Source organism: Alosa pseudoharengus, unplaced genomic scaffold, assembly GCF_046254945.1.
Source record: "Alosa pseudoharengus isolate Yale_2024_CS ecotype anadromous, Long Island Sound unplaced genomic scaffold, YU_APseudo_1.1 YU_APseudo_1.1_scf_1, whole genome shotgun sequence".
Lineage (NCBI taxonomy): Eukaryota > Metazoa > Chordata > Actinopteri > Clupeiformes > Clupeidae > Alosa > Alosa pseudoharengus.
In genome coordinates this window covers 3157611-3185282 of record NW_027468564.1, presented here as the reverse complement: position 1 = coordinate 3185282, position 27672 = coordinate 3157611, and the positions used below count along the sequence as shown (strand labels likewise).

General features: G+C 39.0%; 1 protein-coding gene across 3 annotated transcripts in view; it reads left to right on the top strand.

The window, feature by feature from the left end:
- Positions 1 to 23049, top strand: part of LOC143120980 (uncharacterized) — a 59107-nt gene extending 36058 nt beyond the window's left edge. The window contains exons 1-3 of one of the 3 annotated variants that reach the window (XM_076281409.1): positions 357 to 506; positions 2522 to 3008; positions 20895 to 23049. In XM_076281409.1, the coding sequence (XP_076137524.1) occupies positions 369 to 506; positions 2522 to 3008; positions 20895 to 22588 (2319 nt within the window). In that variant the 5' untranslated portion in view covers positions 357 to 368 and the 3' untranslated portion in view covers positions 22589 to 23049. Of the gene's footprint in view, positions 1 to 356; positions 507 to 2521; positions 3009 to 12623; positions 14669 to 20894 lie in introns of those variants that run through there. The other 2 variants (XM_076281415.1, XM_076281410.1) reach the window with 2 other exon arrangements.
- Positions 23050 to 27672: the final 4623 nt, after the last annotated feature.

Here is a 27672-nt window from a genome sequence, read left to right as displayed (position 1 = left end):
ATTTTGGACATGCCATTTTTCATGAAAATGTTTTAAAAATGATTTTTTTTTAAAAACGGTTATTTTTTTTGATTCCATGTTTGTACCACATTGTCTCACAAGCTTTTGGCATGTGGCTGTGTCATTTTCCGTCAGAACAAACATGTCAAGTGAAAATCAACATTGCATCAATATTTGCCAGGGGTATGAATAATGATGTTCTTAACTGTATACTTCAATATTGCGTTTAATCTCTTTTTTTAAAACTGATGTATTCAGGCCCACACTCCTATTCAGAAGGTGGCGGTAATGTACCTAAAAGCTGTTTGCCAACCGCCAAAGAAAACAAGAAGAAGAAGAATGGGGGCTATCTGGGAAATTTGATTGTTATGTTTGCTGGCTCCACGAAGTTAAAGTCGCGAGCAGGGGAAATTGCATGCAGTCCAAAACGGGAGAATGGTTCAAGACATTTTGCGGAAATAAACAAGATTCTGCGTGTAATCAGACACAAACACCAATTAACAGAAGTAAGTTGTCAGAGCAGCGAACTTGCGGGAGGAAGGGTTTGTGCTTTCACATAGTATGTAGCTAGTTAGCCAAAGTAACTTCGTACCGCTGATCTCAACGCCACTGAACAAAAAGAAGCAATAGGTTGCATAGCCTACTTTGAGACATGCTCGAGAGATCAAACAGTTTCTCTGGATAGTTGTGTGTTTTGTCACAAACAGTAGGCTAACTCCTCAACACAACTTATCTTAAGGAGCAATACATGCATTCAAACTTTCTTTATAGGTCAGCACTTTCTCCCTAAAGTCGGGTGAGCCATTTACCTCGCTTTGTAGCATACCCCTCAGATAGCAAGAGACGTCTTTTGCTCTTCGGTCCTTTCGTGTATTGCTGACAAACGCCTCACCTTGTGGGTTCAAACACTTGCTATTCAGTTCAATTATAATTATTAATCCATCTATGTGTTAAGTAAGTAGGAAACGTGTGGTCCAACAGTGCTCCGATAACGTGGATCTGGAAATGTGTTATTCTCTTGCTCCCTGGGTACGATCTCTGCAGTAAAGTGCAGTACTATATAGTAGGCCTACAATGCATTTTTTTTATATCCAAAATATTGCATGTCCTGCATAAGTACACAAATAATTCCTCCAACGCAACAGTGTAATAGCCTACTCATAAAACTGCAGTTCTTACACTTGAAGTGCAGTTAGTTTTTGTTGTTCTCTGGGTATGATCCCATTATGGCTACACATAACGATGTGTCGATCTCAGGCAAAGAGCACATACTGTATGTGAGCTTTTAGTTGCTTGTATTTCTGTTTTTTCTCTTTTTTCTTGTATCTTATGTCTTTACATTATGTGACTATTTACATGGTCTTTTCACTGCATCAGTTGTATTGTATGTCTTGTATCTATCTCCTTACCTACAATAATACTGAATGGCTGTAACCCTATTACCTCAACCTGTTTCTGCACTGACGTAGTTTTTATAGTTTTTTATATTACCTTGTCTACATTATATTATATTATACTTTGCTCTCCTATTTGTCCATATTATTTATGCTGGTCTCTAGACCTTATTATTGCACTGTTGGACTAATGCTGGACTACTTGTTGCACCTTCACCATGACACTCACTCTCTGAGCACCTTACCGTGCACACATAACTTAAGGACTATTGTTGGACTACTTTTTGCACCTTCACCAGGACACTTACTCTCTTGAGCACCTTACCATGCACACATAACTTAAGGACTATTGTTGGACTACTTTTTGCACCTTCACCAGGACACTTACTCTCTTGAGCACCTTACCATGCACACATAACTAAGGGACTACTGTTGGACTACTTTTTTGGCACCTTCACCAGGACACTCACTCTCTTGAGCACCTTACCATACATACAGAACTACTGTTGGACTACTTTGCACCTTCACCAGGATACTCACTCTCTTGAGCACCTCACTTTGCACACAGAACTACAGGCCCTGTCATTACAAGCGTCTCATACTTGACCACCCTTAAGCACACTGTTTTTTTTTTTTTTTTTTTTACATTTAATTTATATAGTATTTTTAGTTTTGTTAGCTTTTCTTATCTCCTACTGTCTCTATTGTACAGTGGAGTTTGGTTATATGTTTATACTTATACTTATATTTACCATTTGCTGTAAGTGCATGTTGTGTGTGATGTCTGTATGCTACTGAGACCCCCTGAATTTCCCCTTGGGGATCAATAAAGTATTTATCTATCTATCTATCTACCATCTTGTGAATTCTCATTTTTACTTAATTGTACATTTTTTGTTTTATTTATTGTTTGGTTTGTCTGTTTGTTTGTTTGTTTGTATTACTACAATTCAATACTGTGTTAAATGCTCTAAATGTAAAGCACTTTGAACTGCAGTAATAAGCTTAATAATAATAATAATAATAATAATAATAATAATAATAATAATAATAATAATAATATTTTTATTCATGGGATTTTGTTTTTTATTAATTGAAAAACAAATATTTTGTTTCTATGATTTCAGGCAATTGAAATATTTGGATGGGATCATCTTTCTTCTGCTAGCAACATGGATGTTGGACTTCCATTTCGTTCTAGCTGTGCTGAAACACACCAGGTTGACCTGAGAGTGATCGTGAAAGAAGAAGATATAAAAGATGATGTAAAACAAGAGGAGTCTGGTCATCTGATTGCATGTCCAGATGCAGAAGAAAAGTCTACTTACAGTGCAACACTACAGACAACGGTGAAGGAGGAGGAAGAGGAGGAAGTGCGACAGCTTGGCCCGCTGAGCGTGATGGTGAAAGAAGAAGATGTAAATGAGGAGGAGTATGGTCATATGATTTCATGTCCAGATGAAGAAGAAAAGCCCTTTGCAGAGCTTCACTGTGAATCTCAAACAGACTGTAAAACTGAAACAGACGTCACAGAGTCACCAAGGTCTACTTACAATGAAATGCCAACAGTGACGATTGAAGAGATGGAGGAAGAGGAGCATGACCAGCTGGAAAGTAAGTCCTCTCATATAGAACTGAACAGTCCATATGTGTTTCACTGAATTTTGTGACTCTAGAGGGCGCTGTTGCACTGAAGCCTGGGGCAGGACTGTGCTGCACTGAATCATTAACAAACACTCGCAAGAGGCATATCGATTTTGGTTCTAAACGATCACAAAAAACAATGTAATCGAGCAAAAATAATTATTTTGTCACATTCCATTTAGAAATAGCTTTTCGGAAATAGCTATGTAATGTAATGTAATGTACTCACAAGTCCTGACAGGCCGAATATGTCCCTGATGCGAAAGCGGACTTATTACCTTATTATTCAGCTACACAGCTGAGAAAACAAATAGTTTACCACACAGAAAGAACTTGAAAAGAACTTGAAAGTTTTATGTATTGCCTATATTTGACAGAGGATAGTTGTAGGTTGCCAATTTGACACCAATCAGAATAATCTTGCCCCAATAAACGGCCCCATGACGGTTCAGCTCGGTGTTCAGTAATATCAAAGTCCTTTTAGGCAAGTCCCTCCACTCGGCGGCCATATACCAACGTTTTATGGGCACTCATCGGGCACAGTCTTTGGGTCGAACTGCGCGTGCGCAAGGCTTCACTACACCAATCTTGCTCCAGCGGCGAGATCACAACACATGATTGGCACGATGTCTTCACAACACACTATATGCTTGGCTCAATGTATTCACATCACACCACATGATTGGCTCAATGTATTCACATGTCGATGTTTTGCCGTGGAAGGGGTGGGATATGTGTAGACAACGGCCATATTGGCGTGACAAACTAGCCCCATGTATTTCAATGGAGTATTTTTTGAGTGCTGTGTCTCCACATTAGAAAGTCTCTGGTAATACGCAGCAGCCAGTGCGTGATCATCGCAGTCTTTGCGGTAAGAACATTTGGTTCGATCATATCGAGACATTATCGCAATTACAATTAATTGTTTAGCCCTAAAGATAAATAATGAAATGATATACTTTAGGAAAGGAGGAACAGAAAAGCTGCTAATTTCCAGTCTAGGCATACGTAAGGCCCATCTGGCTACACTGAGCCAAAGTTGGCTACACTAGGCCAAAGTTGGACGTGCGTTCACGCACGTAACGTTTGACCCGTATGGCCGATTGTCAAAAGTGAGGTATCGCTGGAATCCTTGGACCAAGCTGAGTTCAACGCATCCTATGACGTCAATTTCCGCCATGATGGATTTTCCGTCATATTGGATTTCATCAAAAACACTAAAAAGTCTTCACAGGTCACAAACTTTCCGATCAACACCAAACTTCACAGATATCATCTACAGACCATGCCTCATTAATGCATTGCTTTTTGTCTTCGGAACTAAAACCGTTTGCCCGTAATAGCCAATCGAAATTTGCGGCGAAGCCGCCAAACAGGAAGTGAGCCCATATCTCAGCAACCCTTGCATGTATCAAAGCCAAACTTAGTACCCAACTCAGGACCCAATCGAGGGGACGCTTAAGAAATCTGGTGACCTTTGACTTCTAGGGGGCGCTGTAATTAACATGCCTTTTGGCCTGTAGCTGCAGTTGTGCTTAGAATTAAAACGCACTAGTGGTGTCTGGTAATACTGTTGGAGGTCCTTAGGCCGACCCAAGCCAACTTGTGATGTCATCGTAATTGACTCGGCCACCATATTGGATTTAATCAAAAACACATACAAGTTTTCGCAGGTCACAAATTTCAGCGGATCCTTACCAAAATTTGCAGAGACCATCTTCAGACCATGCCTTATCAGTGCATTGGTTTCTGGAAGAATTGCAGCTCAGCAATCCTTGCATGTATTAAAGCCAAACTTGAAATTAGCAATATTGCATTTTGATCTGTAGTTGCTGATGTGTTTTATCAATCTTTTTTTTGATGTGAAACTGATGACAACATATTCCATCCAGTTCATTCTAATGCATGCGTGGAAGGGCCGGGTGGGACAGGGTGGGACGGGCAGGGGTGATTAGGTGGGGTGTGGGGCTGGCTGGGGGAGGCGGCGGTAGGATTGCAAAATTTCGGGAATTTTCAAAGTTGGAAACTTTCCATGGGAATTAACGGGAATATACGGAAATTAACGGCAATAAACGGGAATTAATGGGAATAAACTGGGAATTTTTAATATGGCAAGTTAGTCTATAACAGGGAACTTAAATGTAGTGGACAAAACCCCATCTTGCAGCATAATATTAGTTAAAACAACCTTCTTTTTCAACCAACCTTCTATTTCAACCTTTTTTCAACCAAATTTCTACCCTGCACATACGTCAATCCCATGCACACAGTAATCAGCATAGGCTACTAGACATAAAGGAAACCTATGATGCGTTCATGTGCATGGGGAAAATAAATAATTCCCAGTGAAAATGTCATGTGGGAATAACTGGTGTGAAACTGGGGGAAGTTTGCAGAGTTGCCCAGTTATGGGCTTGTCGTCACTTTTGTCCTCATTCAAATGGGTGTACGTCATTTTGCATAAACTGTAATGGGACGATTAATCTGTCTGATTAAGCTTGACAATTTATATATAATTTACATAATCTATAAGGTTTGGTTGGGGTGGTATGTTGTGTCATTGGGTCATTCCATGTGAAATCACCCAATTTCAGCACAATTTGGCAGGTGACCCTCTCCGAAAAAATCTGAAAAAAATCACAGGTATTTGTAGACCAAATCCATGCATAGATCTTAAATAGTATATCTGGATAACTAATCGTTGCAAAACTACAGCCCTTTGAAACTTCAAGTCATTTTAAGCATTGTGGTGAACAATCCTTTTTGTTCAACTTCCAGCATTATTGGCTCTCTTGGTATTTCACACACATTAGTGAAACTATGTGAATAGAAGTACATTTTCCTGTTGAATTAAAAAATCCAATCGGATCAGACGTATCTTGTGTACTTTTCCCTCTGCAAAGCTCTGAAAATGGCTATAAATTCATAATGTGAAAAGACATCATCACTTTTGAGGGCTTCTCATTCAGAAGGTATGTGACACAAATTCATCAGATATGTATTATAAGGTCCTGTCCATGCATTAACTTTGGTTGTTATCATTTTCATATTTTCAGAGCATTTTTTTAAAATTGGGCCTGATTTTCAAAAAGCCTGTTTTCATCTTCTCATTTCACCACGTGGACAGTTAACAGGATTTTTTTTAAATTTACCATATATCATTCTGTATGTGAGGATCATCTGCCCAAAATTTGGGCTTGTTGCTGAGTTTCTTCATTGAGATAAGATTTTTTACAAATATTGTCTATAAATCCACTGAATTTCTACTGGGTCTGCAGTACCTCTTTTAATACAATGGAAGTCAATGGAAGAGTAAGAGAGTTACTTGTTTGCTGCACATATCCAATCTAAACACACAGTTTATGCTTCATAGTTGAATTGGTCCAAATAATTATTGCAACATGAACAACATACTACTCATACATAAATCTTATCTAGAGAAAATAAACTGATCAAGTAAATTATACACACATAAGACTGACTGGTCATCATACATGCAGCAAGAGGATTTAGCATAATTACCATCTTTGTAATGAGTTTTCTACACCAGCTTTAACCTATCAGTGCCTATGTGAGTACTTTAATAATTACTAGCCAACTGGTTAGGCAAAGTCTATATTCATCGTCATATGCTTGGGATGCAGTCCTCTGTGATACATAGACAAAGAGCATCAAGATGGCGATCAGTGCTTCGTCCATGTGATCTGGGAAAGAAGTTGGAAAATGAATGTCATAAAGGAACATATTCAAGAAACAATGAGTTTCTAAAATGCAGTTCATCAAGGTATTTCACTTGATGAAGATGACCATGTGTGTTTTCATCACAAGTATTCATAACAAGGTTTGAGGACTCGTGGATCCAAGAGGCATTTGTAAAAAGATGATAAATCGTTAGTATCTGACAATGCACTGAATTTTAGAGACCCCTTTTTACTTGAACCATATGAACCATAAACTGTGTGTTTAGATTGGATATGTGCAGCAAACAAGTGACTCTTACTCTTCCATTGACTTCCATTGTATTAAAAGAGCACCACATGTGGTGCAAAGTGGTACTGCAGATAAAGTACAAATTCAGTGGATTTATAGACAATATTTGTAAAAAATCTTATCTCAATGAAGAAACTCAGCAACAAGCCCAAATTTTGGGCAGATGATCCTCACATACAGAATGATATATGGTAAAATTAAAAAAAATCCTGTTAACTGTCCACGTGGTGAAATGAGAAGATGAAAACGGGCTTTTTGAAAATCAAGCCCAATTTAATAAAAATGCTCTGAAAATATGAAAATTATAACAACCAAAGTTAATGCATGGACAGGACCTTATAATACATACATGAGTAGGAAAAACATCTGATGAATTTGTGTCACATACTTTTTGAATGAGAAGCCCTCAAAGGTGAGGATGTCTTTTCACATTATGAATTTATAGCCATTTTCAGAGCTTTCCAGAGGGGAAAGTACACAAGATACGTCTGATCCGATTGGATTGTTAAATTCAACAGGAAAATTTACTTCTATTCACATAGTTTCACTAATGTGTGTGAAATACCAAAAGAGCCAATAATGTTGGAAGTTGAACAAAAAGGATTGTTCACCACGATGCTTAAAATGACTTGAAACTTCAAAGGGCTGTAGTTTTGGAACCATTAGTGATACAGGTATACTATTTAAGATTTATGCATAGGTTTGGTCTACAAACACCTGTGAGTTTTTTCAGATTTTTTGGGAGAGGGTGACCTGCCAGCCACTGGGTGATTTGACACGGAATGACCCCATTATATTTGTATTTGTTTTACCATTTTCTGGGATTCTAACTGAACAAACTGATTGTCAGTCAATGTTCCAACCAATTGGATTTTGTTGTTGAGTGGCGTGGTGTATCTTGGGCAGTTCAGTGGTTTCAGTGCTGCTAGCTTAGCACCCTAGTAAACCATAGGCAGAGAATGGGATTCCCGCTAGCATGTTAGCTATCTTTGTATGCTAAGCTAAGCGAAAATACGAACAAACAAATCATATTGCTTATTACGAAACAAAATGTTAATGTCTGTATATGAAACAGTAGGAGTTACCAAACATTCCCAGTTAATTCCCGTAAATTCCCATTAATTCCCATAATTTCCTTTAATTCCATGAAAGTTTCCAATTTGGAATATTTCCAAAATTCCCCAGCTTAACTTCCCATGGAAAGTTTCCGGTAAGTTTCCGGAAATTTACTGGAAATTTTCCGCCCTTTGCAACCCTAGGCGGCGGCAATACTCAGCCCTGTTTCAGCCCTACAAAATCAGTTATGTTTTGATGTTTTGATGTGTTGAAAGTGTTAATGGTGGGTGTCTGCTGAGTTCTATCTTGTCGCCGTGGCTACTCCGGCCAATTCTGCTTGGCCCCCTTATTACTGCTTGCAGCTATATTTTAGTGACATATTTGCATTTCCATTAGCTTGGGTTTTGTAATACTACCTATAAAATATGCTAACCATTCCTGCTTCATTCCAGAGAGGTCATCATTAAAAGTTATTAAACCATCGGGGCTAACTTAACGTTACAGTCTGAGGAGTTGCATCTTTATTCAGTTACCCGAAATTGAAACTAAATATAAGTTTCCCTCACAGACTCTGATAGGTTTATTAAATAAACTATGTACAGAAGTCAGCAAATGTATGCCAAAGTAAAACTGTGGTGCATGTCAGCATAATGAAATGTAATGCAAAAAGATTTGTCAGTGGGGAGCGCAGCCACAAGTGTGATGTCAAGCAAGCAAGCCAGCAAGAGGTCTCTCGTGGACTGCGAGGTCCAGGTTTTATCCCATCAATTAGCCCATCATCAGAACCCTAGAGCTCACCCTGCAGGCCGAGAGACAAACACAAAAGAGCAGCCAAAAAACTAACAGACCTAGAGGTCTAGTGATGAACCCAGCACAGTAAAGCTGGAGCGTCACATTATTAAATGCTGTCCCCAAATCACTTTTCACAGTTTTTTTTTCAAGAGCAATATTATCGGTTATCGTATCGGTATCGGCCACAACAAACCAATAAATATCGGAAACATTTCTGATGCACCGATATAGAATTTTAGGGCCGATAACGATAATCTGATGCTGGCTACTAGGCGTTATTTTTGCATACCAGGAACATTAGTGCCATATGAGCAGGCGACTATTCTCCACAGCGTGTCTCGCAGTTAATGGACTGCACACATGATTACTGTCGACATACTATGTCTTAAATAAAAACCATGTTCTTAAATTTCATCAAGTTGTCTGCTAAACTCAGGGTTGGAATATACTATAGCCTATTAGACTAGCCTTATTACTTTTTACAGGGTGTCCGCGGCACAACTGACTGGGGCACCTGCACCGTACGCCGGTGACCCGGGTTCAATTCCCGCCCCTTGGTCCTTTCTGGACCCCGACTCTCTCTCCCACTCACTTCCTGTCATTCTCCACTATCCTGTCGCATTAAAGGCATAAAAGCCCCAAAAATGTACTTTAAAAAAAAAAAAGGTAGTAAATCAACTTAGCGAAGTTAAGTCCATTAACACTTTGAATGTTGCGCTGTTTTCGGAAGCTTTGGCCCAGAGTGTCAGCAATCTAAATCATTGTTGATGGTTTTTGTATTCTATGATACAGCTATGGACACATACATACATAAATTCCATATCGTGCATCTCGAATACTATCAGTTAAACGGCAAAGAAAATAATAGAATGTAGACGCTTATATGAGAGACAATTCCTCTTATTGCATGCACACATAAGGTGTGTTAGACTGTCTATTTTTGTCATTAAAAAAAGAGCTAAAAACTAAATGTTGCATTTATGGCACTCAAAGTGTTAAAAGGTATGAAAATGTAGTAATCGCGAGGTATTACCTATTTTTCAAATAATGAATATCCAAATCGCCCTAAAATCTTGACTTGGTTAGCCTAATATCACGTTAGGCACATTGTTAATGCACAACACCATCTTGAAAGTCGTCTTGAAATTATTTTGTTTTTGACTCAGCAATTAAGTTAAGTGCGTCAAATCAATATGTTTTCTATATCATTGATGTAAAGAGTAAATAACCACAGATCTCAAACGCCACATAATACATACTGGAGAGAGCCCTCATAAATGTGACCTGTGTTGAAAAACATCTCACAGGTTCGCAGATCTTAAACGCCACATGCTTACACATACTGGAGAGAAGCCTTAAAAATGTGCCCAATGTGGAAAAGGTTTTTCAGAAAATCCGAGGCTTAAGAAACATATGTTCATTCACGTTGGAGAGTAAGTGTGAAAAAACAAAGGTTAATTGGGCAAGTATAGGCAAGTTTCCATTATGGGCGTTCAGGGTATAAAACCTAGGAGTATGGAAGCATATGTAGCTTTATTCAAATGAGAATCCAATCTGTAATATGCAATTCAAAAAGACATTACATTATGCAATTGCCAATTCATTATGCAATTTAATATTGCAATTTGCAATAATGTCCAACAAATTGTATTTTAATCTGCAAAGTGACAATGCAATACTAAAATCAATTTGAATCATTTTGGTTCAAAAATAGAATAAACATGGATTGAATTGCATTCCATTTTGCCATGGTACTTCAGTGTCAAAATTCAAATGGCAATTCATTTTGCATTTTAATTTCCAATATTCAGTTTCATCATTTAACTGTCAATTAGTTTTGCAGTTTATAAATAATCAAAGTGCAATGTAGGATTGCATTTTGAAAACATATTTGGCAAAACTGACAATGCCAGAAAACAATTAGGATTATTTTGGGCAAAACGAGGAGGCGGGAACTTATTCATCGGTTTATATTAGAATTGAAGGACCCTAATCAAACTTTCCTGCCTCTGGAAGTTTGTTTACAGGACTAGGGCTGGGATAAACGCTTATTTTTTAAACGATTAATCTAGCGATTATTTTTTCCGATGCATCGATTAATCTTAACGATTCATTTTTTCAGTCCGATTCGATTCGATTATCGATTATCTCCCCATTAATTGACTAATATCAATTTATACATGTTGATTTATATATCTGAATGAAAAAAACAGGAATTCCTTAACATTGCAATATATGTTTATTGCTCTTAAAATTCCAAAATAAAAGACTACAAGTGCAAAGTAATGCATTCTTAGTCAGAGGTAGCATTCAATAAAGTTCAGTAGTGTATAGGTCTAATTGAGTGCCTGTCACTTTCATTTACTTGCAATTGTAACACTAACGCAGTTAAAAGGCTGCTGATGTGTGGATGCAATTCATAACGTAGATGGTTCAAATAACAGTTTGTACTTCTCCTTGGGACAAGCACTTTTGAGTCTTTACATCGGGATTTTGCAAACATTCAGTGTCAGTCAATAAAATGAGCCCTGAGTAACGAAATTGACAAGCAGCTGTAAGTAAGCATGCTAAACTCAACGTTGGCTTTGAGATACTGCTTGATTGCATAACTTAACTAAGTTCAGTCTCCTCAATGTACTATGTTGTGATAAAACCACAGCAGAGTTAACTTGACTGCAGCAGTTTTGAACAAATTTGCAAAGCATGGTCTTGATGCTTAGCGGATTTAATAGCAATTTAGCCGGCCGTGTTATATGTAATGCTTCTATGTGGCAACAACAATCCTTCAACAATCGTAAAAAGTGCAGCTCAATGAAAGAATTTTATCTTATCTTTAATTTAAATAGTACAACATAGAAAATCAATGTGTGACGGTCGGTTTTGATTTTGTGGCACCCAACCACAGATTAGTCAACGTATGGGAAACACTGAAGGTGTAAAATTCAAAATATTTGGCAGCACGCATTTTGGGTCTGACAAATCGACGCACATATTTTGCGTCGACGTATTTTTTGCGTCAAAGTAATCGATTACGCCGACGCGTTGTCCCAGCCCTATACAGGACCTATATATAGCACTTACCCATATGCAGTTTTTTTCCTGCACTGAACAGAAAGAATAATAATAATAATAACCAGTTTTAGACCATGGAGACACTAGAACTCTAGGACACACTGGGCATTGGGGACTCGGAAATGTTGCATCTTTTTTGATGCACCGAACAGAAACATCTGTATGCTCCAGTGATTTCCCCCTTTCATTACATTCAGTTGAGAGGTACGGTCACAAATATGTGATTAGAATGTTTTGCAAACCGAGAGTTCCGCATTATAATGCGACAATTATCCTCAGAGATTTTCCCCATAAAGAACACTGAAACTATAGATCGTTTGTGTAGAATTCTAGAAGGAACCAGGAAAATAATTCACTCCTCAACAGGTTAAAGCCTGACTGATAAATCGGTGTGCTTTTTAAAGAATCGTTTTTCAAAAGCGAAAATGAACATTTCTGGTGAGGTTCCGGTGTAGGCTGTGCTATGACGTAGATTACAATAACTGTAAATAATCGAAAATGTATCTGTAGCGTGGAACAAGCTCATGCATGAATAATTTCTTGTGACTGTAAATTGTTTTATACATAGACACATCAGGATTAGCTTTGGACAGAATTTCACAAAAGAAAATGTCATCAGCCAATATTGAATTATAGAAGGTCTGTCATTCTAAATCGTTATGGTAACTTTTCCAGGTGTATCAGAACACCCGCACATAAGGCAACAGAAGATCCATGGACCGAATGATGAACTCAAAGGAAGGCTTTACCACCGCTCAGTCTACAGGAAGAGTTTCACAGCCTATACTGAACTCGGGAAACAGCAGCAAACGCACTCTCGTGGTGTTAATCAAAGGCAGAGTACTGGCAAAAAGTCAAAAATGTCACATCTTAAAGCCCCTTTGTTAATACACACTAGAGGGAGGCCTCATAAATGTGTCAAGTGTGAAAGAGCTTTTACAAAGCTCTCAACTCTTAAACGCCACATGTTCATACATACTGGAGAGAAGCCTCACAAATGTACCCAGTGTGGAAAAGCTTTTTCACGAAGTTCATATCTGAAATTCCACATGCTAATTCACACTGAAGGGAAGCCTCATAAATGTGTCCAGTGTGGAAAAGCTTTTTCACAAAGTTCATATCTTAAAACCCACATGGTAATACACACTGGAGAGAAGCCTCACAAATGTACCCAGTGTGGAAAAGCTTTTGCAAACCGAACATCTCTTAAAATTCACACTCGCATACATACTGGAGAGAAGCCTCATATATGTGACCAATGTGGAAAAGCTTTTTCGCAAATTTCATCTCTCAAAAGCCATTTACTAATACACACTGGAGAGAGGCCTCATGAATGTGCCCGGTGTGGAAAAGCTTTTAAACATCTCTCAAATCTTAAAACCCACATGGTAATACACACTGGAGAGAAGCCTCACAAATGTGCCCAGTGTGGAAAAGCTTTTACAAAGCTCTCAACTCTTAAACGCCACATGTTCATACATACTGGAGAGAAGCCTCACAAATGTACCCAGTGTGGAAAAGCTTTTAAACAAAGTTCATTTCTTAAAACCCACATGCTAATACACACTGGATTGAAGGCTCATAAATGTGTCCAGTGTGGAAAAGCTTTTTCAACAAGTAAAGCTCTTAAAAGCCATTTACTAATACACACTGGAGAGAGGCCTCATAAATGTGTCCAGTGTGGAAAAGCTTTTAATTATCTCTCAAATCTTAAAACCCACATGTTAAAACACACTGGAGAGAAGCCTCACAAATGTACCCAGTGTGGAAAAGCTTTTACATACCTCTCATCTCTTAAAAATCACATTCTCATACATACTGGAGAGCAGCCTCATACATGTGTTCAATGTGGAAAAGCTTTTAAACACCTCTCATCTCTTAAAAAACACATTCTCATACATACTGGTGAGAAGCATCATACATGTGTCCGATGTGGAAAAGCTTTTTCGCAATGTTCAACTCTTAAAAGCCATTTACTAATGCACACTGGAGAGAAACCTCATGAATGTGCCCGGTGTGGAAAAACTTTTAAACGTCTCTCAAATCTTAAAACCCACATGTTAATACACACTGGAGAGAAATCTCACAAATGTACCCAGTGTGGAAAAGGCTTTTTACACAAATTTACACTAAATAGACACATGAAAATCCACATCGGAGAGAAGTCTTAAGGCTTCTACATACTCAACGCACCCTACCGGTAGCGTGACAATGTGACATCAAATGACGTAGATCTCTCTGGCGCGCCAGGATTTTGGCCGGGTAGCACACGGTAGTGCACCACTCTATTTTCTTCAGCTGAGTGCGACAAACCGGAAACCGGAAGATAGACTAGTTTGAGGGCAAGCGAGAGTTGCAGTGTTTTGTTAGTCGTGAATTTTTAATAGTTTGCTGGATAAGTTAACAAAGCTACCAGCGAGAGTTGCAACACATGGAATTAAGAGGAAAGAATAGAAACGATTTATTTTCAAACAAAGGATATCTACTAAGGCCTGAACGAAATCCTGCCAAGTTTCCCTTTAAAAAACATGTTAATTCAAGTTGGAGAGAAAGTGTAAAAAGGCATTCAAATGTTCCTCTTCAAAATCATATGATGGTGACAAGTTAAATATAAACATAGTCTATGAAACGTTTGTTTTTTTTATGTCCATTTTGCACAAGCAGTGAAATAGGCTGTCATTCTATGAAATCATGTTGCATGTTACAGTAACGCTAATTTATGAAGGGCGTGTACAAGTCATACAAGGAGTATATTTTTTTTTTTTGGGGGGGGGGGGGTTCCAGGGAAACTAGAAAGATCACGACCACTCATCTAAAACTTTAAGGGTCTAAAAAGGGTCTATATTCACTCACAGGTGAACCGGCATTACCGTTCATCACAGCTGTTGCTTCATTATTAGGCTACCGGGTCTGTGAGTAGGGGCCGCTGGAAGTGAGGGAAAAGGGGCTGTGATCGCGCAGCAATTAACTTATGCAAACAACAACATCATGGCAGTTTTTAAGCTCGCCTATGCCGACCGCAAACCGCTACCAATCCAGTGGGAATTCTTCCGAGATTCTCCACTACTGCAGTTGTGTAGCTAGAGTCTGTTTGCAATGTGTGGGCAACAATTTGCGCTGCTTTATAGAATAAAAGTAGGCTTCTTCGCTGCTTGTGCAAAGCTGATTCTAAACCACCTGCTGGTGCTGACGACGCTTAATAAACTGCATTGTGGAAATATATAGTTTGTGATTTAGTGCCGTTTAAATGTAAGATTATAGGCCATTATGGCTATTTAAAAGCTATTTAAAAATGTAAGCTTATAGGCCATTATGGCTATTTAAAACAGATTGTCTGTATGTCCAGTATTCTGAAATATTAACATTTTGTCCAGCCAAAAAAAAGTCTTGCGTAACCTGCTTTCAATGCTATGTGAAAAATCAATATGTATCTTTGAAATGTATGTAAATGATCATGTCTTTGCTCATCTCATTATTTTATATGTATATTGATGATTTGACCACATCGTTTGTAACAAGAAAGCATTGCATCGTATAAAGGAATGGTCATAATCAGTGTTAAAGGAAAATTCCGGTATTTAGCACTTTGAATCCCTTTTCTGGTTTGTTTTCAATGAACTAGAGTGGTGGACACCGAATTTTTTACGATTGGTCCTGTCTCGACCTTTCTGACTCATTTTGAATCGCCTTTGACTACTCAGAGTGGTTGCCAACAGGCATACTGTAGTAGGCTACTCAAACATGTCCGACTTAAAACTTCACTGTCACTTAAAACGACCCTTAACGTTCATTTTCAAAACTGTGCAACTCAGCGAGTGGTTAGTGGTGTTCGTTGATGTTCCAAAACAATTAGCGCAGCGAAATACAGTTTCTGTCGTGTTTTATTTGGCATTTTGTAAAATCCAATTGATTTCTGTTGTAAGACTCATTGCACGTTGATATTACTGTGCCACCGTCTATGCTTCAGGTTCAAATATTGAGCGGAAGTTTATACGCGGTTGTGAGTGTGTCTGAATAAATAGTTCCACAATAGCAAATAAGACGGCTGGAAATCATACATTGCACTGATATATTTGCTTTTAATAATCAACGAACACCACATTTTTGAAAACAAACATTAGGGGTTGTTTTATGTTTGAGTAGCCTACAGTATGCCTGCTGGCAGCCACTCTGAGCAGTCAAAGGCGATTCAAAACGAGTCGAAAAGTCGAGACAGGACAAATCGTCAAAATTTCGGTGTCCTCCATTCTAGTTCATCCAAAACAAACCAGAAAAGTGACTCAACCGGAATTTTCCTTTAACTTGACATTTTCGACATCATCGTTTGTAATGAGAAAACATTGCATTGTATAAAGGTATGGTCTTAACCAGTGTTAACTTGACATTTTTCTTTTAATGAGGTTCCACAGAGGAGTCGTTGATTGCGTAATTGACCAATCCTAAACCTTGCCCAGCTTGGTCAAAAATTGCTGGAGTTGGCTAGCATTGCATGCTATCTGCAGTGCCAGCATGATGACCAAAAGATGCGGCTCCTCCATTTTGTTTATTGATATGTGGCCTCTCTCTCACCTCCAATCTAAGCTTATTATGAACATTCCACAGCACCACGATTGCTTTCTGGGCAAAATGTGTCCCTTTGTCTCCTAATACCTGGCCACCCAGTGTAATGTTCCCCTAGGAATCAATAAAGTGTCTATCTATATCAATATTGCGACAAGCGTCATTATTGAATAAAACAGACGATAGACGCGAGTACAGTGTAAAATCTCATTTGTACTCTTGACCACTAGTTGGCAGACACCCAGAGCTTCGATCCAAGCTCAACCTTTTTTTTCAAAGTTTTCAGGAAGCATGCGAAAAACACGCGAGAAACACACGAAGAAGACGTGCATTTCCTCCATAACGCAGAAGCGATGCGGGCCATAGTTTTGCACAAATTGAAGCAGAAATACACCAAATGTTGAAAAAAAAAATTCACGTGTGATGAAGTCTTGGATCTGTTATTCACCTATTCTGATTCTGAAGGAGAATATCTGCCTTTTGGAGAATATGATCGATCGTCTATTGACTGATAGTCACGGTGCGTCTGTGAATGGAGGTACGTCTTTGCGACAGTGTCCACTAAGCATACCATGCTTATTTCGACCGTCTGCCCAACATAGCTGGAGGTGCCAGTGGCAATAGTGATGATAGTGTCCGTAATGGACGTGGTATAGACAGCAGGGGTTGTAAAAATAGGGCTCTAAAGAACTACAAAGTCACCCGCGATATGGAACTGATTTGACCAGGCTACTTTATTGTATAGTAGCATAGGGTTTGTGATTATAGTAATAGTTTACTATTGTTGGTTTACATGTGACTGTATTCCTGTTCATTTGTTATGTCGGTGAAATGACAAAAAAAGAAAGTAAAACTGCTCAAATATGTTCAACATCTAGTATTTACTGAAATGTGCATAGTTTACGGTGGTTACCATCCAGTGACGTCATAATATGCAAATTAGATGAGTAAATTTACCCCCTTCATAAACTTCTGTTCATACTAAATGATTTTCACATTTACAGTAGGACTTTATCTCTGACCACTTGCAAGCCATGGCCTTTTGAAATTTTGATGTACAAATCCAATTTATTCTTTTTAAACCCTGGCGGCTAAAGGGTTAAAAAAAAAAAAGCTAAAAACGTAATATTAAGTTTTTGGCACTCAACGCATGGGAAGGAAAAACCTAATATTACGTTTTTTGGCACTCAATGACTTAATAGACAATCGCAACATTTAAATATAACTTTATTTGTGTCCTCTATTTGACAGTAACATGGTCATACTGTGTCAAAACAATTTGTTATAACTTGCTTGTACATCTGTAAAGTGTGTTTTCCACTGCTGCTAGTTCAGCCTTCTCAACTTCAGCCAACTCAACCACGAGTTTGAAAACGCTCCCTCCCCTTCCGCTATATAATCAAGATGGCGTCCATTGAGGGCGAAAAGTATCCAGCGTGCCACACTCAGCCTTTTGACTGCTATGAGTGCACTATCCGGGGACTAGCAGTGCACTTTGTGTCGTTGGAATTGTTAGTGTGAAGGCCCCCACACACTCAAATTAGGTATTGCAAGTGCAGAAGTACACCATTTGAGATGCAGGCTTAGACATTAGCAGCAATTAGCAAACTATGCTAGCTATTAGGGGTGAAAATATTAACCCAGCGGTTCCCAAACAGTTTTTTTCCCGCGGACCACCTTCTACATCCTGACTCGGCTTGCGTACCCCCACCATCCGACACATAAAAAAGTAACACATTCTAGTGACGCATTCCAGACATCATGTTTAATTAGCCGTCATACATGATAACAAATAACAAAATCAAAATGTGCAACTGGTCTATGAGCTCTCACGCTAAAAAAACAGTGTGGAGAACATTAGACTGGTTAGATAGCACCTCACTGCAAACCACGCACTGTGGCTTTTGGGCAGTCTGTCTCCCAATCCACGTGAAGCCTAGGGCTATATGCCGCCTCATACTTTAGTTTTCTTCGCGCAGTCTTTTCTGTCTTGTCCTTTCTTGTATCCCCCTGCGCTCCACCTCCACTTCATCAGTCTGCCCCCCCATCCCATTACATTGTTACCCGTCTCCTGCTCTGTGTCTCTCCCTTCTCCTCTTCGATCACTTTAATTAGGCCTTTTGCACATTGTCCCTGTTTTTAGACAGTTTTCCATGTTTGTGCAGCCGTCTACCTAGCCTATACGTCCACGATCACGTGCATTGTGGGTAGCTTATTTTTTAATGAAAACATAGCCTATTATAGAGTTTATAAAAAATGATTTCCTTTAATTTCACGTTTCCATATCATTATAACCTGATTCAAAATTATTTATTATTTATGAATTAATTTGATTATTAATTAAGTAATCATTTTTAACACCTTTCCGGCATTACCCTTTTCATCTCGCGTACACCCAAGTGGCAGCTCGCGTAGGCCTACCACAGTTTGGGAATCCCTGGATTAACCAATATGTATTGCTATCCGTATTTAACGTGTAAGATACGGCTACATCGATATATGAAGCCCTGTGTCGAAATAAACCTAACCTGAACCGGTCGTTTCCCCGATTTAATTGTTACGAATTGGTTCACAAAAGTTTCTGCTCGCTCAGACGTTTAAGTTGCAGGCAGCGTTACATTCTAATTTTAATGCTGTAGAGCGCATTCTTTTCCACTTGCAAACGATGCATTTCAGCTACACGTGGCATGGATTTGTGGGTAATGCAGTTTGTTTTGGCTACATGCATTGCCCAAAGTTGTAAAAGGACATTAACCATACATCTACTGCAACTTAAGCATGTGACAACTCACACTCGAAGCTATAAGAAGATATCTTGATCGTTCTGCATTCGTCGTTTGTTTGACAGTTTTCACCCTTGTTTTTCAAAATCTAGCGCGAAATGAAACACTAATCTGATCATTGTTGTAACCAGTGATGGCGTCTGGCAATAATAATAGGCCTACCTAACATTTGTCATTCACCTGAAGCCATGTCTCATAGCAGGTGCGTTCTGTTTGGAACAGAATACTCTACAGGTTATCGTCACTGTTTGGGAATGCAAATAGGCCTACTTTACGTTTGATAAAGGGATTTCCTTAATGTTAAAGAATAATTTGGCCCTTGCTGCTAAAACATAAACGTAAGTGTAGACTTGAGCAAATGATGAAAATTCTTTCAGAATGCTTTCAATTCCCTGCATGCATGTTTAAAGAAAACATTAAAAATCCTGCAAGGATTGCAACTGGCTAAATCGTGATTAAATCCGTTAGCATCATAACCACATCACCTACCACCTCAAATAGAATTCAATTCTGTGGGAAACACTGGAATTGCATCGAAACACATTGCATCAAATTGTACTGATTTGTTTTTTTATGAACATGTATCTTTTCATGTATCAAATCGTCTTTTACATGACATTCACACCCCTGCTAGCAACCTGAAATGCTGAGGGAACTTGTCTGAGCTTGTGCAGTCGGTGCTAACGTGTTGCAGGCTTATTTGCGTTCGATGGGCAGGGTTACGGATCTGTCCGTTTAAACATAACTTTTATCATGTGAAAAAGGAACAGTTAGAATAAGTGAAATGGGCAGGTATAGGCAAGTTTCCATTATGGGTGTTCAGGGTATAAAACCTACGAGGCAGGAACTTGTCCAGTATTTACATTAGAATTGAAGAACCCTGGTCGAACTTGCCTGCCTCTGGAAGTTCGTTTACAGGACCTATATATAGCACTTAAGCATATGCAGTCTTTTTTCCTGCACTGAACAGAAATAATAATAATAAAAAGCAGTTTTAGACCGTGGAGACCCTAGATCCCTAGGACACACAGGGCATGGGACTCTTGAGTTGTATCGCTATCCTATTGCATGCAGGGGAAATTTGAAAGACAACCGTTTATCCCACCTCTCTAATTGAGCAGTGGCAATGGATAGTTCCCAGACCCTACATCTTGATGTGGCTATGGCTCGTCAGGCTAATATATAGCACTTAACCACATGCAGTCTTTTTAGCTGCACCGAACAGAAATAAAACAATATAAGGAACATCCTCCTCTGTATGCAACTTTCTTTACATTTGTTCTATTTAAAGCCTGGCTGATGAATCGGTGTGTTTTTAAAAATTATGGAGCCCACATACAACCACAAGAGGGATTTTCAAAAGCAAAAATGAACATTTCTGGCGGGGTCCGGGTGACACTACAGCGTAGACTGGCGTAGATTATGATAAATGTAAATACCGGTAAATAAATTCATCACCCTGCCTTGAAAACCAAAAGACAACAATTTTAGCATAAAAATTCTATAGCTGATGTTTTTAGTGAGGTCCCACCTTTAGTGAGGTCCCACCTCAGCCAATATTAAATTATAGAAAGTCTCTCATTCTCTATGGTAACTCTTCCAGGTGCATCAGACCACCCACATGTAACGCAACAGAAGATCCATGGACAGAAGGATGAACTCAACCTGCAACTCAAAGGAAGGCTTTACCACTGCTCAGTCTGCAGGAAGAGTTTCACAGACCATACTGAATTCGAGAAACACCAGCAAACGCACTCTCATGATGTTAATCAAAGGCAGAGTACTGGCGAAAGGCAACATAAATATGTCTATTGTGGAAAAGCTTTTTCAAAAATGTCACATCTTAAAGCACCTATGTTAATACACACTAAAGCGAAGCCTCATAAATGTGTCCAATGCAGAAAAGCTTTTACACAGCTCTCAACCCTAAAAAAACACATGCACACACATACTGGAGAGAAGCCTTATATATGTGACCGATGTGGAAAAGCTTTTTCACAAATGTCCGGTCTTAAAAACCATTTACTGATTCACACTGGAGAGAAGCCTCATGAATGTGCCCAGTGTGGAAAAGCTTTTTCACGCAGTTCATCACTTCAAAGCCATTTGCTGATGCACACTGGAGAGAAGCCTCATAAATGTGTCCAGTGTGGAAAAGCTTTTACCCACAACTCGGCTTTGAAAATACACATGCTCATACATACTGGAGAGAAGCCTCATACATGTGTCCGATGTGGAAAAGCTTTTTCACAAAGGGCAGATCTTAAAAGACATTTACCAGTACACACTGGAGAGAAGCCTCATATATGTGTCCGATGTGGAAAAGCTTTCAAACATCTCTCAAATCTTAAAAGACATTTACCAGTACACACTGGAGAGAAGCCTCATAAATGTTCCCTATGTGGAAAAGCTTTTGTACAACTCATACATCTTAAAACCCACATGGCAATACACACTGGAGAGAAGCCTCATATATGTGTCCAATGTGGAAAAGCTTTTTCACAAAGTTCAGCTCTTAAAAGCCATATACTAATACACACTGGAGAGAGGCCTCATAAATGTGCCCTGTGTGGAAAAGCGTTTATACAGCTCTCAAATCTTAAAACCCACATGGTAATACACACTGGAGAGAGGCCTCATGAATGTGCCCAGTGTGGAAACGTGTTTAAACGTCTCTCAAATCTTAAAAGCCACATGTTAAAACATGCAGGAGAGAAGCCTCACAAATGTACCCAGTGTGGAAAAGCTTTTACATACCGCGCATCTCTTAAAAAACACATTCTCATACATACTGGTGAGAAGCCTCATATATGTGTCCAATGCGGAAAAGCTTTCAAACATCTCTCAAATCTTAAATCCCACATGGCAATACACACTGGAGAGATGCCTCATGAATGTGCCTTGTGTGGAAAAGTGTGTAATCATCTCTCAAATCTTAAAACCCACATGGTAATACACACTGGAGAGAAGCCTTACAAATGCACCCAGTGTGGAAAAGCTTTTGCATACCGCTCATCTCTTAAAACCCACATTCTCATACATACTGGAGAGAAGCCTCATATATGTGTCCAATGTGGAAAAGCTTTTTCACAAAGTTCAGCTCTTAAAAGACATTTACGAATACACACTGGAGAGAAACCTCATGAATGTGCTCTGTGTGAAAAAGCTTTCAAACATCCCTCAAATCTTAAATCCCACATGGCAATACACACTGGAGAGAAGAGTCATGAATGTGTCAAGTGTGGAAAAGGTTTTCCATTTCTTTCTAAATTAAAAAGACATATGCAAACACACTGAAAAGAGGCCTCATATACAGTGCCTGTAAAAAGTCTTCAGCCCCACGCTAAAGTTGACTAAAAAGAGGAATAAAATAAAAACATCATCTTTTGGAAAGTTTTTATTTTTCTAAATTTATTTTTAGTGTTTATTTCCCCTCTCTTTAAAGGGCTGGACTGAAAAAGGCAAAGACAGCCACACAACTCAATAAGACACACACATACACAGTACACACACATATACAGTACATACATACACACATACAGTACACACACATATACAGTACATACATACACACATACAGTACACACACATATACAGTACATACATACACACATACAGTACACACACATATACAGTACATACATACATACATACAGTACACACACATATACAGTACATACATACATACAGTACATACATACATACAGTACACACATACATACATACATACATACATACACACGTACACACACACATACATACAGTACACACACACATACAGTATATACATACATACATACATACAGTACACACATACATTTTTTTTGCCTGTATAAATAAAAATACCATTCATATGTATTTCTGGTCTCTTCGTTATTGTGTTTCACCTGTAAACTGTAAGAAGAATTCTAAATAAGGGTTTACTGTAAAATAAGGTAACCCAAACAAACAAATTTAGTAGGCCACATAAATAATGGTTGTAACCTTTAAAAATACAAGTTAATCCCCAGCTGAGCCCCATCATTAACCCATATGAGTGAACCCCTGTGGGCCCCAGATGGGAGAAACCTGGGTTGTCCATGTGGGTTTTAGCTAGGGCCCATGTGAAGCCCACCTTCAGCCCATCTGGGCTTGCCCACATGGGGTCACCATTGAACCCCTGGACAAAATTAACTGGGACTGAGCATGGGGGCCCACTCACCAGCCCATATCCAACCCATATGGGCCCTGCTTGGGTGTGTTGACAGGGAAGATTTAAGTGTAGTGGAATACATTATTCAGGCCCACACTCCAATTCAGAGGGTGGCGGTAATGCATCCAGACATTGCCATAAAAACAAGAAGAAGAAGGAATTCCATGTTGGAAAATTCCATGTTGGAATTTTGATTGATGTCGCTGGATGCACAAAGTCGTGAGCTGAGCTGAGCTGAATTGCATGCAGTCCATTACGGGAGAATGTTGGTTCAACACATTTTGTGGAGATGAACAGGGCCCCATGTCTAATCAGACACAAACACAAATCAAAAGATGCAAGTTGAGAGCGCAGCGAATTTATGAAGTAAGGGTAGGCTATGTGTTTGGACAAAAACAGGAGCTAGTTAGCCAATCTTCTCAGGTAACTTCGGGAGTTACGGCTGATCTCAACGCAACTTGACTTACGCCTGTTAAAATGCCTAGGGGCATATGGCTGCGTAACTAGTTAACTTAAATAAAGGAGAACAGCAGTAGGTGGGACCTAAACAAGGGCAAAGGCAAAACACGAGACAGACGGCCAAAACACACTAGGGCCGTAACGCCCCTTCCCATAAAAGCAAACGTATAGTCTTTGCAATTTCAAGTGTGGATAATCAAGGCAACTTCACAAGTAGCTAAAACAGGCTACCACAGCCACTACCTGCAAAGCCACCCCCCACGGAGAACCTAGTCTCCGCCAGAATACACTCCCCACCACCAGAAATTTACGGAAAACAATAAATGAGTGCCCGATGATGAGCGAGATCAAACACAGTTTAGAAAAATAAATTATGCACTTACCACACAACAAGATCTAAGTTTAGACGAGCCCCCATGTTACGCCTGGATGTTAAAATGCCTAGGGGCATATGGCTGCGTAACTAGTTAACTTAAATAAAGGAGAACAGTAAACACAAACAAGGAAGTAAATGAATGAGATGACCGGTTTATTGATAAATCAAAATAGAAATTCAAACAGACAATCACACTAAAGTATGAAGACGGCTAGGCCTAAACCAAATAGTAACAAACACATAAACATACAAACACTAACCCGGAGTAGTCTTGCCGAACCCGGCACACCCTGGCCACATTAGGCCAGTATTTTGCTACATCGTAGCCACTCTCCCCACTGGCAGTAATTGCCTTTTAGCATACCCCTCAAACGATTGCTTTGTAGCATACCCCTCAAAATAGCAAGAGGTCTCCGAACCACTGTCGGTCCACCCTGCTGGCATGGGTAGGTCTGGTGGTCCGTTTGTCTTTTGGGCCTGGGGGGCTGTGGACAAACGCCACACTGTGTCGCCACATTCGTTCCAAACACATTATTATTTATTCAGTTCAGTTATATATTCAATTAGGGTTGCAAAGGGGCGGAACATTTCGGGTAAATTTCCGGAAACTTTCCGTAAACTTACCATGGGAAGTTAAACTGGGGAAACTTTCATGGAATTAAAGGAAATGATGGGAATTAATGAGAATTTACGGGAATTAACTGGGAATTTTGGGTAATTCATACAAATGGTTTCATATACAGTACAAACATTAACATTTTGTTTCGTAATAAGCAATATGATTTGTATGTTCATATTTTCGCTTAGCTTAGCATACAAAGCTAGCTAGCATGCTAGTGGGAATCCCATTCTCTGCCTATGGTTTACTAGCGTGCTAAACTAGCAACACTGCCCAAGATACACCACACTACTCACCAACAAAATCCGATTGTTTGGAACATTTTTTCCCTATGCATATGAACACACCATAGGTTTCCTTTATGTCTAGCAGCCTATGCCGATTGCTGTGTGCATGTGATTGACATATGTGCAGGGTAGAAATTCAACTGAAATTGCATTAAATCAGGTTGTTTTAACTAATATTAGACTGCAAGAGGGGGTTTTGTCCACTACATTTAAGTTCCCTGTTATAGACTAACTTGCCATATTAAAAATTCCCAATTTATTCCCATTAATTCCCGTTTATTCCTGTTAATTCCCATGGAAAGTTTCCAACTTTGAAAATTCCCGGAATTTTGCAACCCTAATTTCAATCAATAGAAAAATGACGGTGGACCAGGTGTGGCAAGCCGGTGTTATACGGTATCTGGCTTTCATGTTAACTGGCTGGACTGTTTACCTTGCCTCTGGAGTTAACGTAACCGCCCCCTTCTTTGGCAGATGTGTTCAGCTGATGATTCAGCCTCTGATCCCTGGTCGCAGATTCGTATGTTTAAGTCAAGTTCAAATTGAAATGTTTTGTCAGATGCTCCACTTTGTTACTTAATAAAGGTTTCAGGCCCTACAACACGATGTGTTGGCGTTGGAAGTGTCAGGTTGTCTGTAGTAGGCTGCATGCGCTGGCTGGGCCATATTCATCTGAATATGCCGGCAAATAAATACAACTAAATAAACTCCACGTGGGTTCGAACCGCTACTAAATTAAACTGCTTGTATGATAACCTGACATCTACCTACCCAGATAGCAAAATCAGATAGCGGACCGCTGGTGGTATGCCGCCGGTGGCTTGCCATTTGTGGTCCGTCGTTGGACCACCATCTCTTTAAATTTAACTCATGAATATTAAGAAAAGTTAATAAAATGATAAACAGAGTAACTGAACAACTGAAAAACATTTTAGACCAATAATATATAAGTATATATACTCTTTTGATCCTGTGAGGGAAATTTGGTCTCTGCATTTATCCCAATCCGTGAATTAGTGAAACACACTCAGCACACAGTGAACACACAGTGAGGTGAAGCACACACCATTCCCGGCGCAGTGAGCTGCCTGCTACAACAGCGGTGCTCGGGGAGCAGGGAGAGACCAAATTTCCCTCACAGGATCAAAAAAGTATATATACTCATACTTATACTATACTTAAAATACAATTTGTTTGAAATTATTGCAAATTGCAATATTAAATTGCATAATGAATTGGCAATTGTATAATGTAATGTCTTTTTGAATTGCAGATTGCATTGCCAATTGAATTATAGTAAGCTACACATACAGTTTTCACTTCATCAATATGTTTGTTCTGACTGAAAATGACACTGTCACATGCCAAAAGTTTGTAAGACAATGTGGGAGAAACATGGAATTAAAAAAACATAGCGTTTTCATCTTTCTTAACATTTTTATGAAAAATGGTAAGTCCAAAATTATTCATACCCTTTTTAAATAATCAATGGAAACATCTTTATTTGCATTCACAACTCTCAAAATGGTTCTTATAATATCTAGCAAGCCTCCCCATGTCTACAATGATTCTAGACCACATCTTTTTAACAGCAATCCGGGTTTTACCTTCTCAAAAAAAAATGGTAACACTAAAGCAAGAGGTTACACTGAGATTCTGGAGGAAAACATCAGGCAGTGTGCCAAGAGACCTGCCCCAGGCATAATTGGACCATTAAAACATACAATGATCCAAAACATACAGTCAAACAAGGCAAGAAATGGTTAACAGAGAACAATGTCAACATTTTAGAGTGGCCCAGCCAGAGTCCTCAATCAGTCAAAAAGTGAGCACAAGGCCAAAGTGATGGCAAATAATCGTTCATGCCTCAAAACCCAGATTGCTGCTAAAAAGGTGCGGTCTACAATCATTGTGGAGACATGGAGAGGCTTGGTAGGTATTATAAGAACCATGTCTAGAGCTTCGATGGCAAATAGCCTAAAGATGTTTCCATTGATTATTTTAAACGGGTATGAATAATTTAGGACATGCCATTTCTCATGAAAATGTTTAAAAAAAGATTTTTAAAAAAAATGGTTATTCATCAGAACAAACATGTCAAGTGAAAATCAACATTGTGTCAATATGGGGTATGAATAATGATGTTCTTAACTGTATGCTTCAATATTGCATTTAATCTCTTTTTTTAAAACTGATGTCAGAGCCCGTCTACGGAGAGCCTCCCCACTCTCTATTAATCCCATACAAACCAAATTTGGCTGCAGTTCACCAGAGTTCACCTAGATGGCGATCGCGGGCGAGTCCAAAATACTTGGGGTCCTATGGAGCTACATGGCTACATTTATTGTTTTCACCTATTTAACAACTGAAACCCTCAGATTTTATTTTATTTTTCGCAAAATGGATATGGATTATCAATCAAAAGTGAAATAATCCGGGAGTCATGTC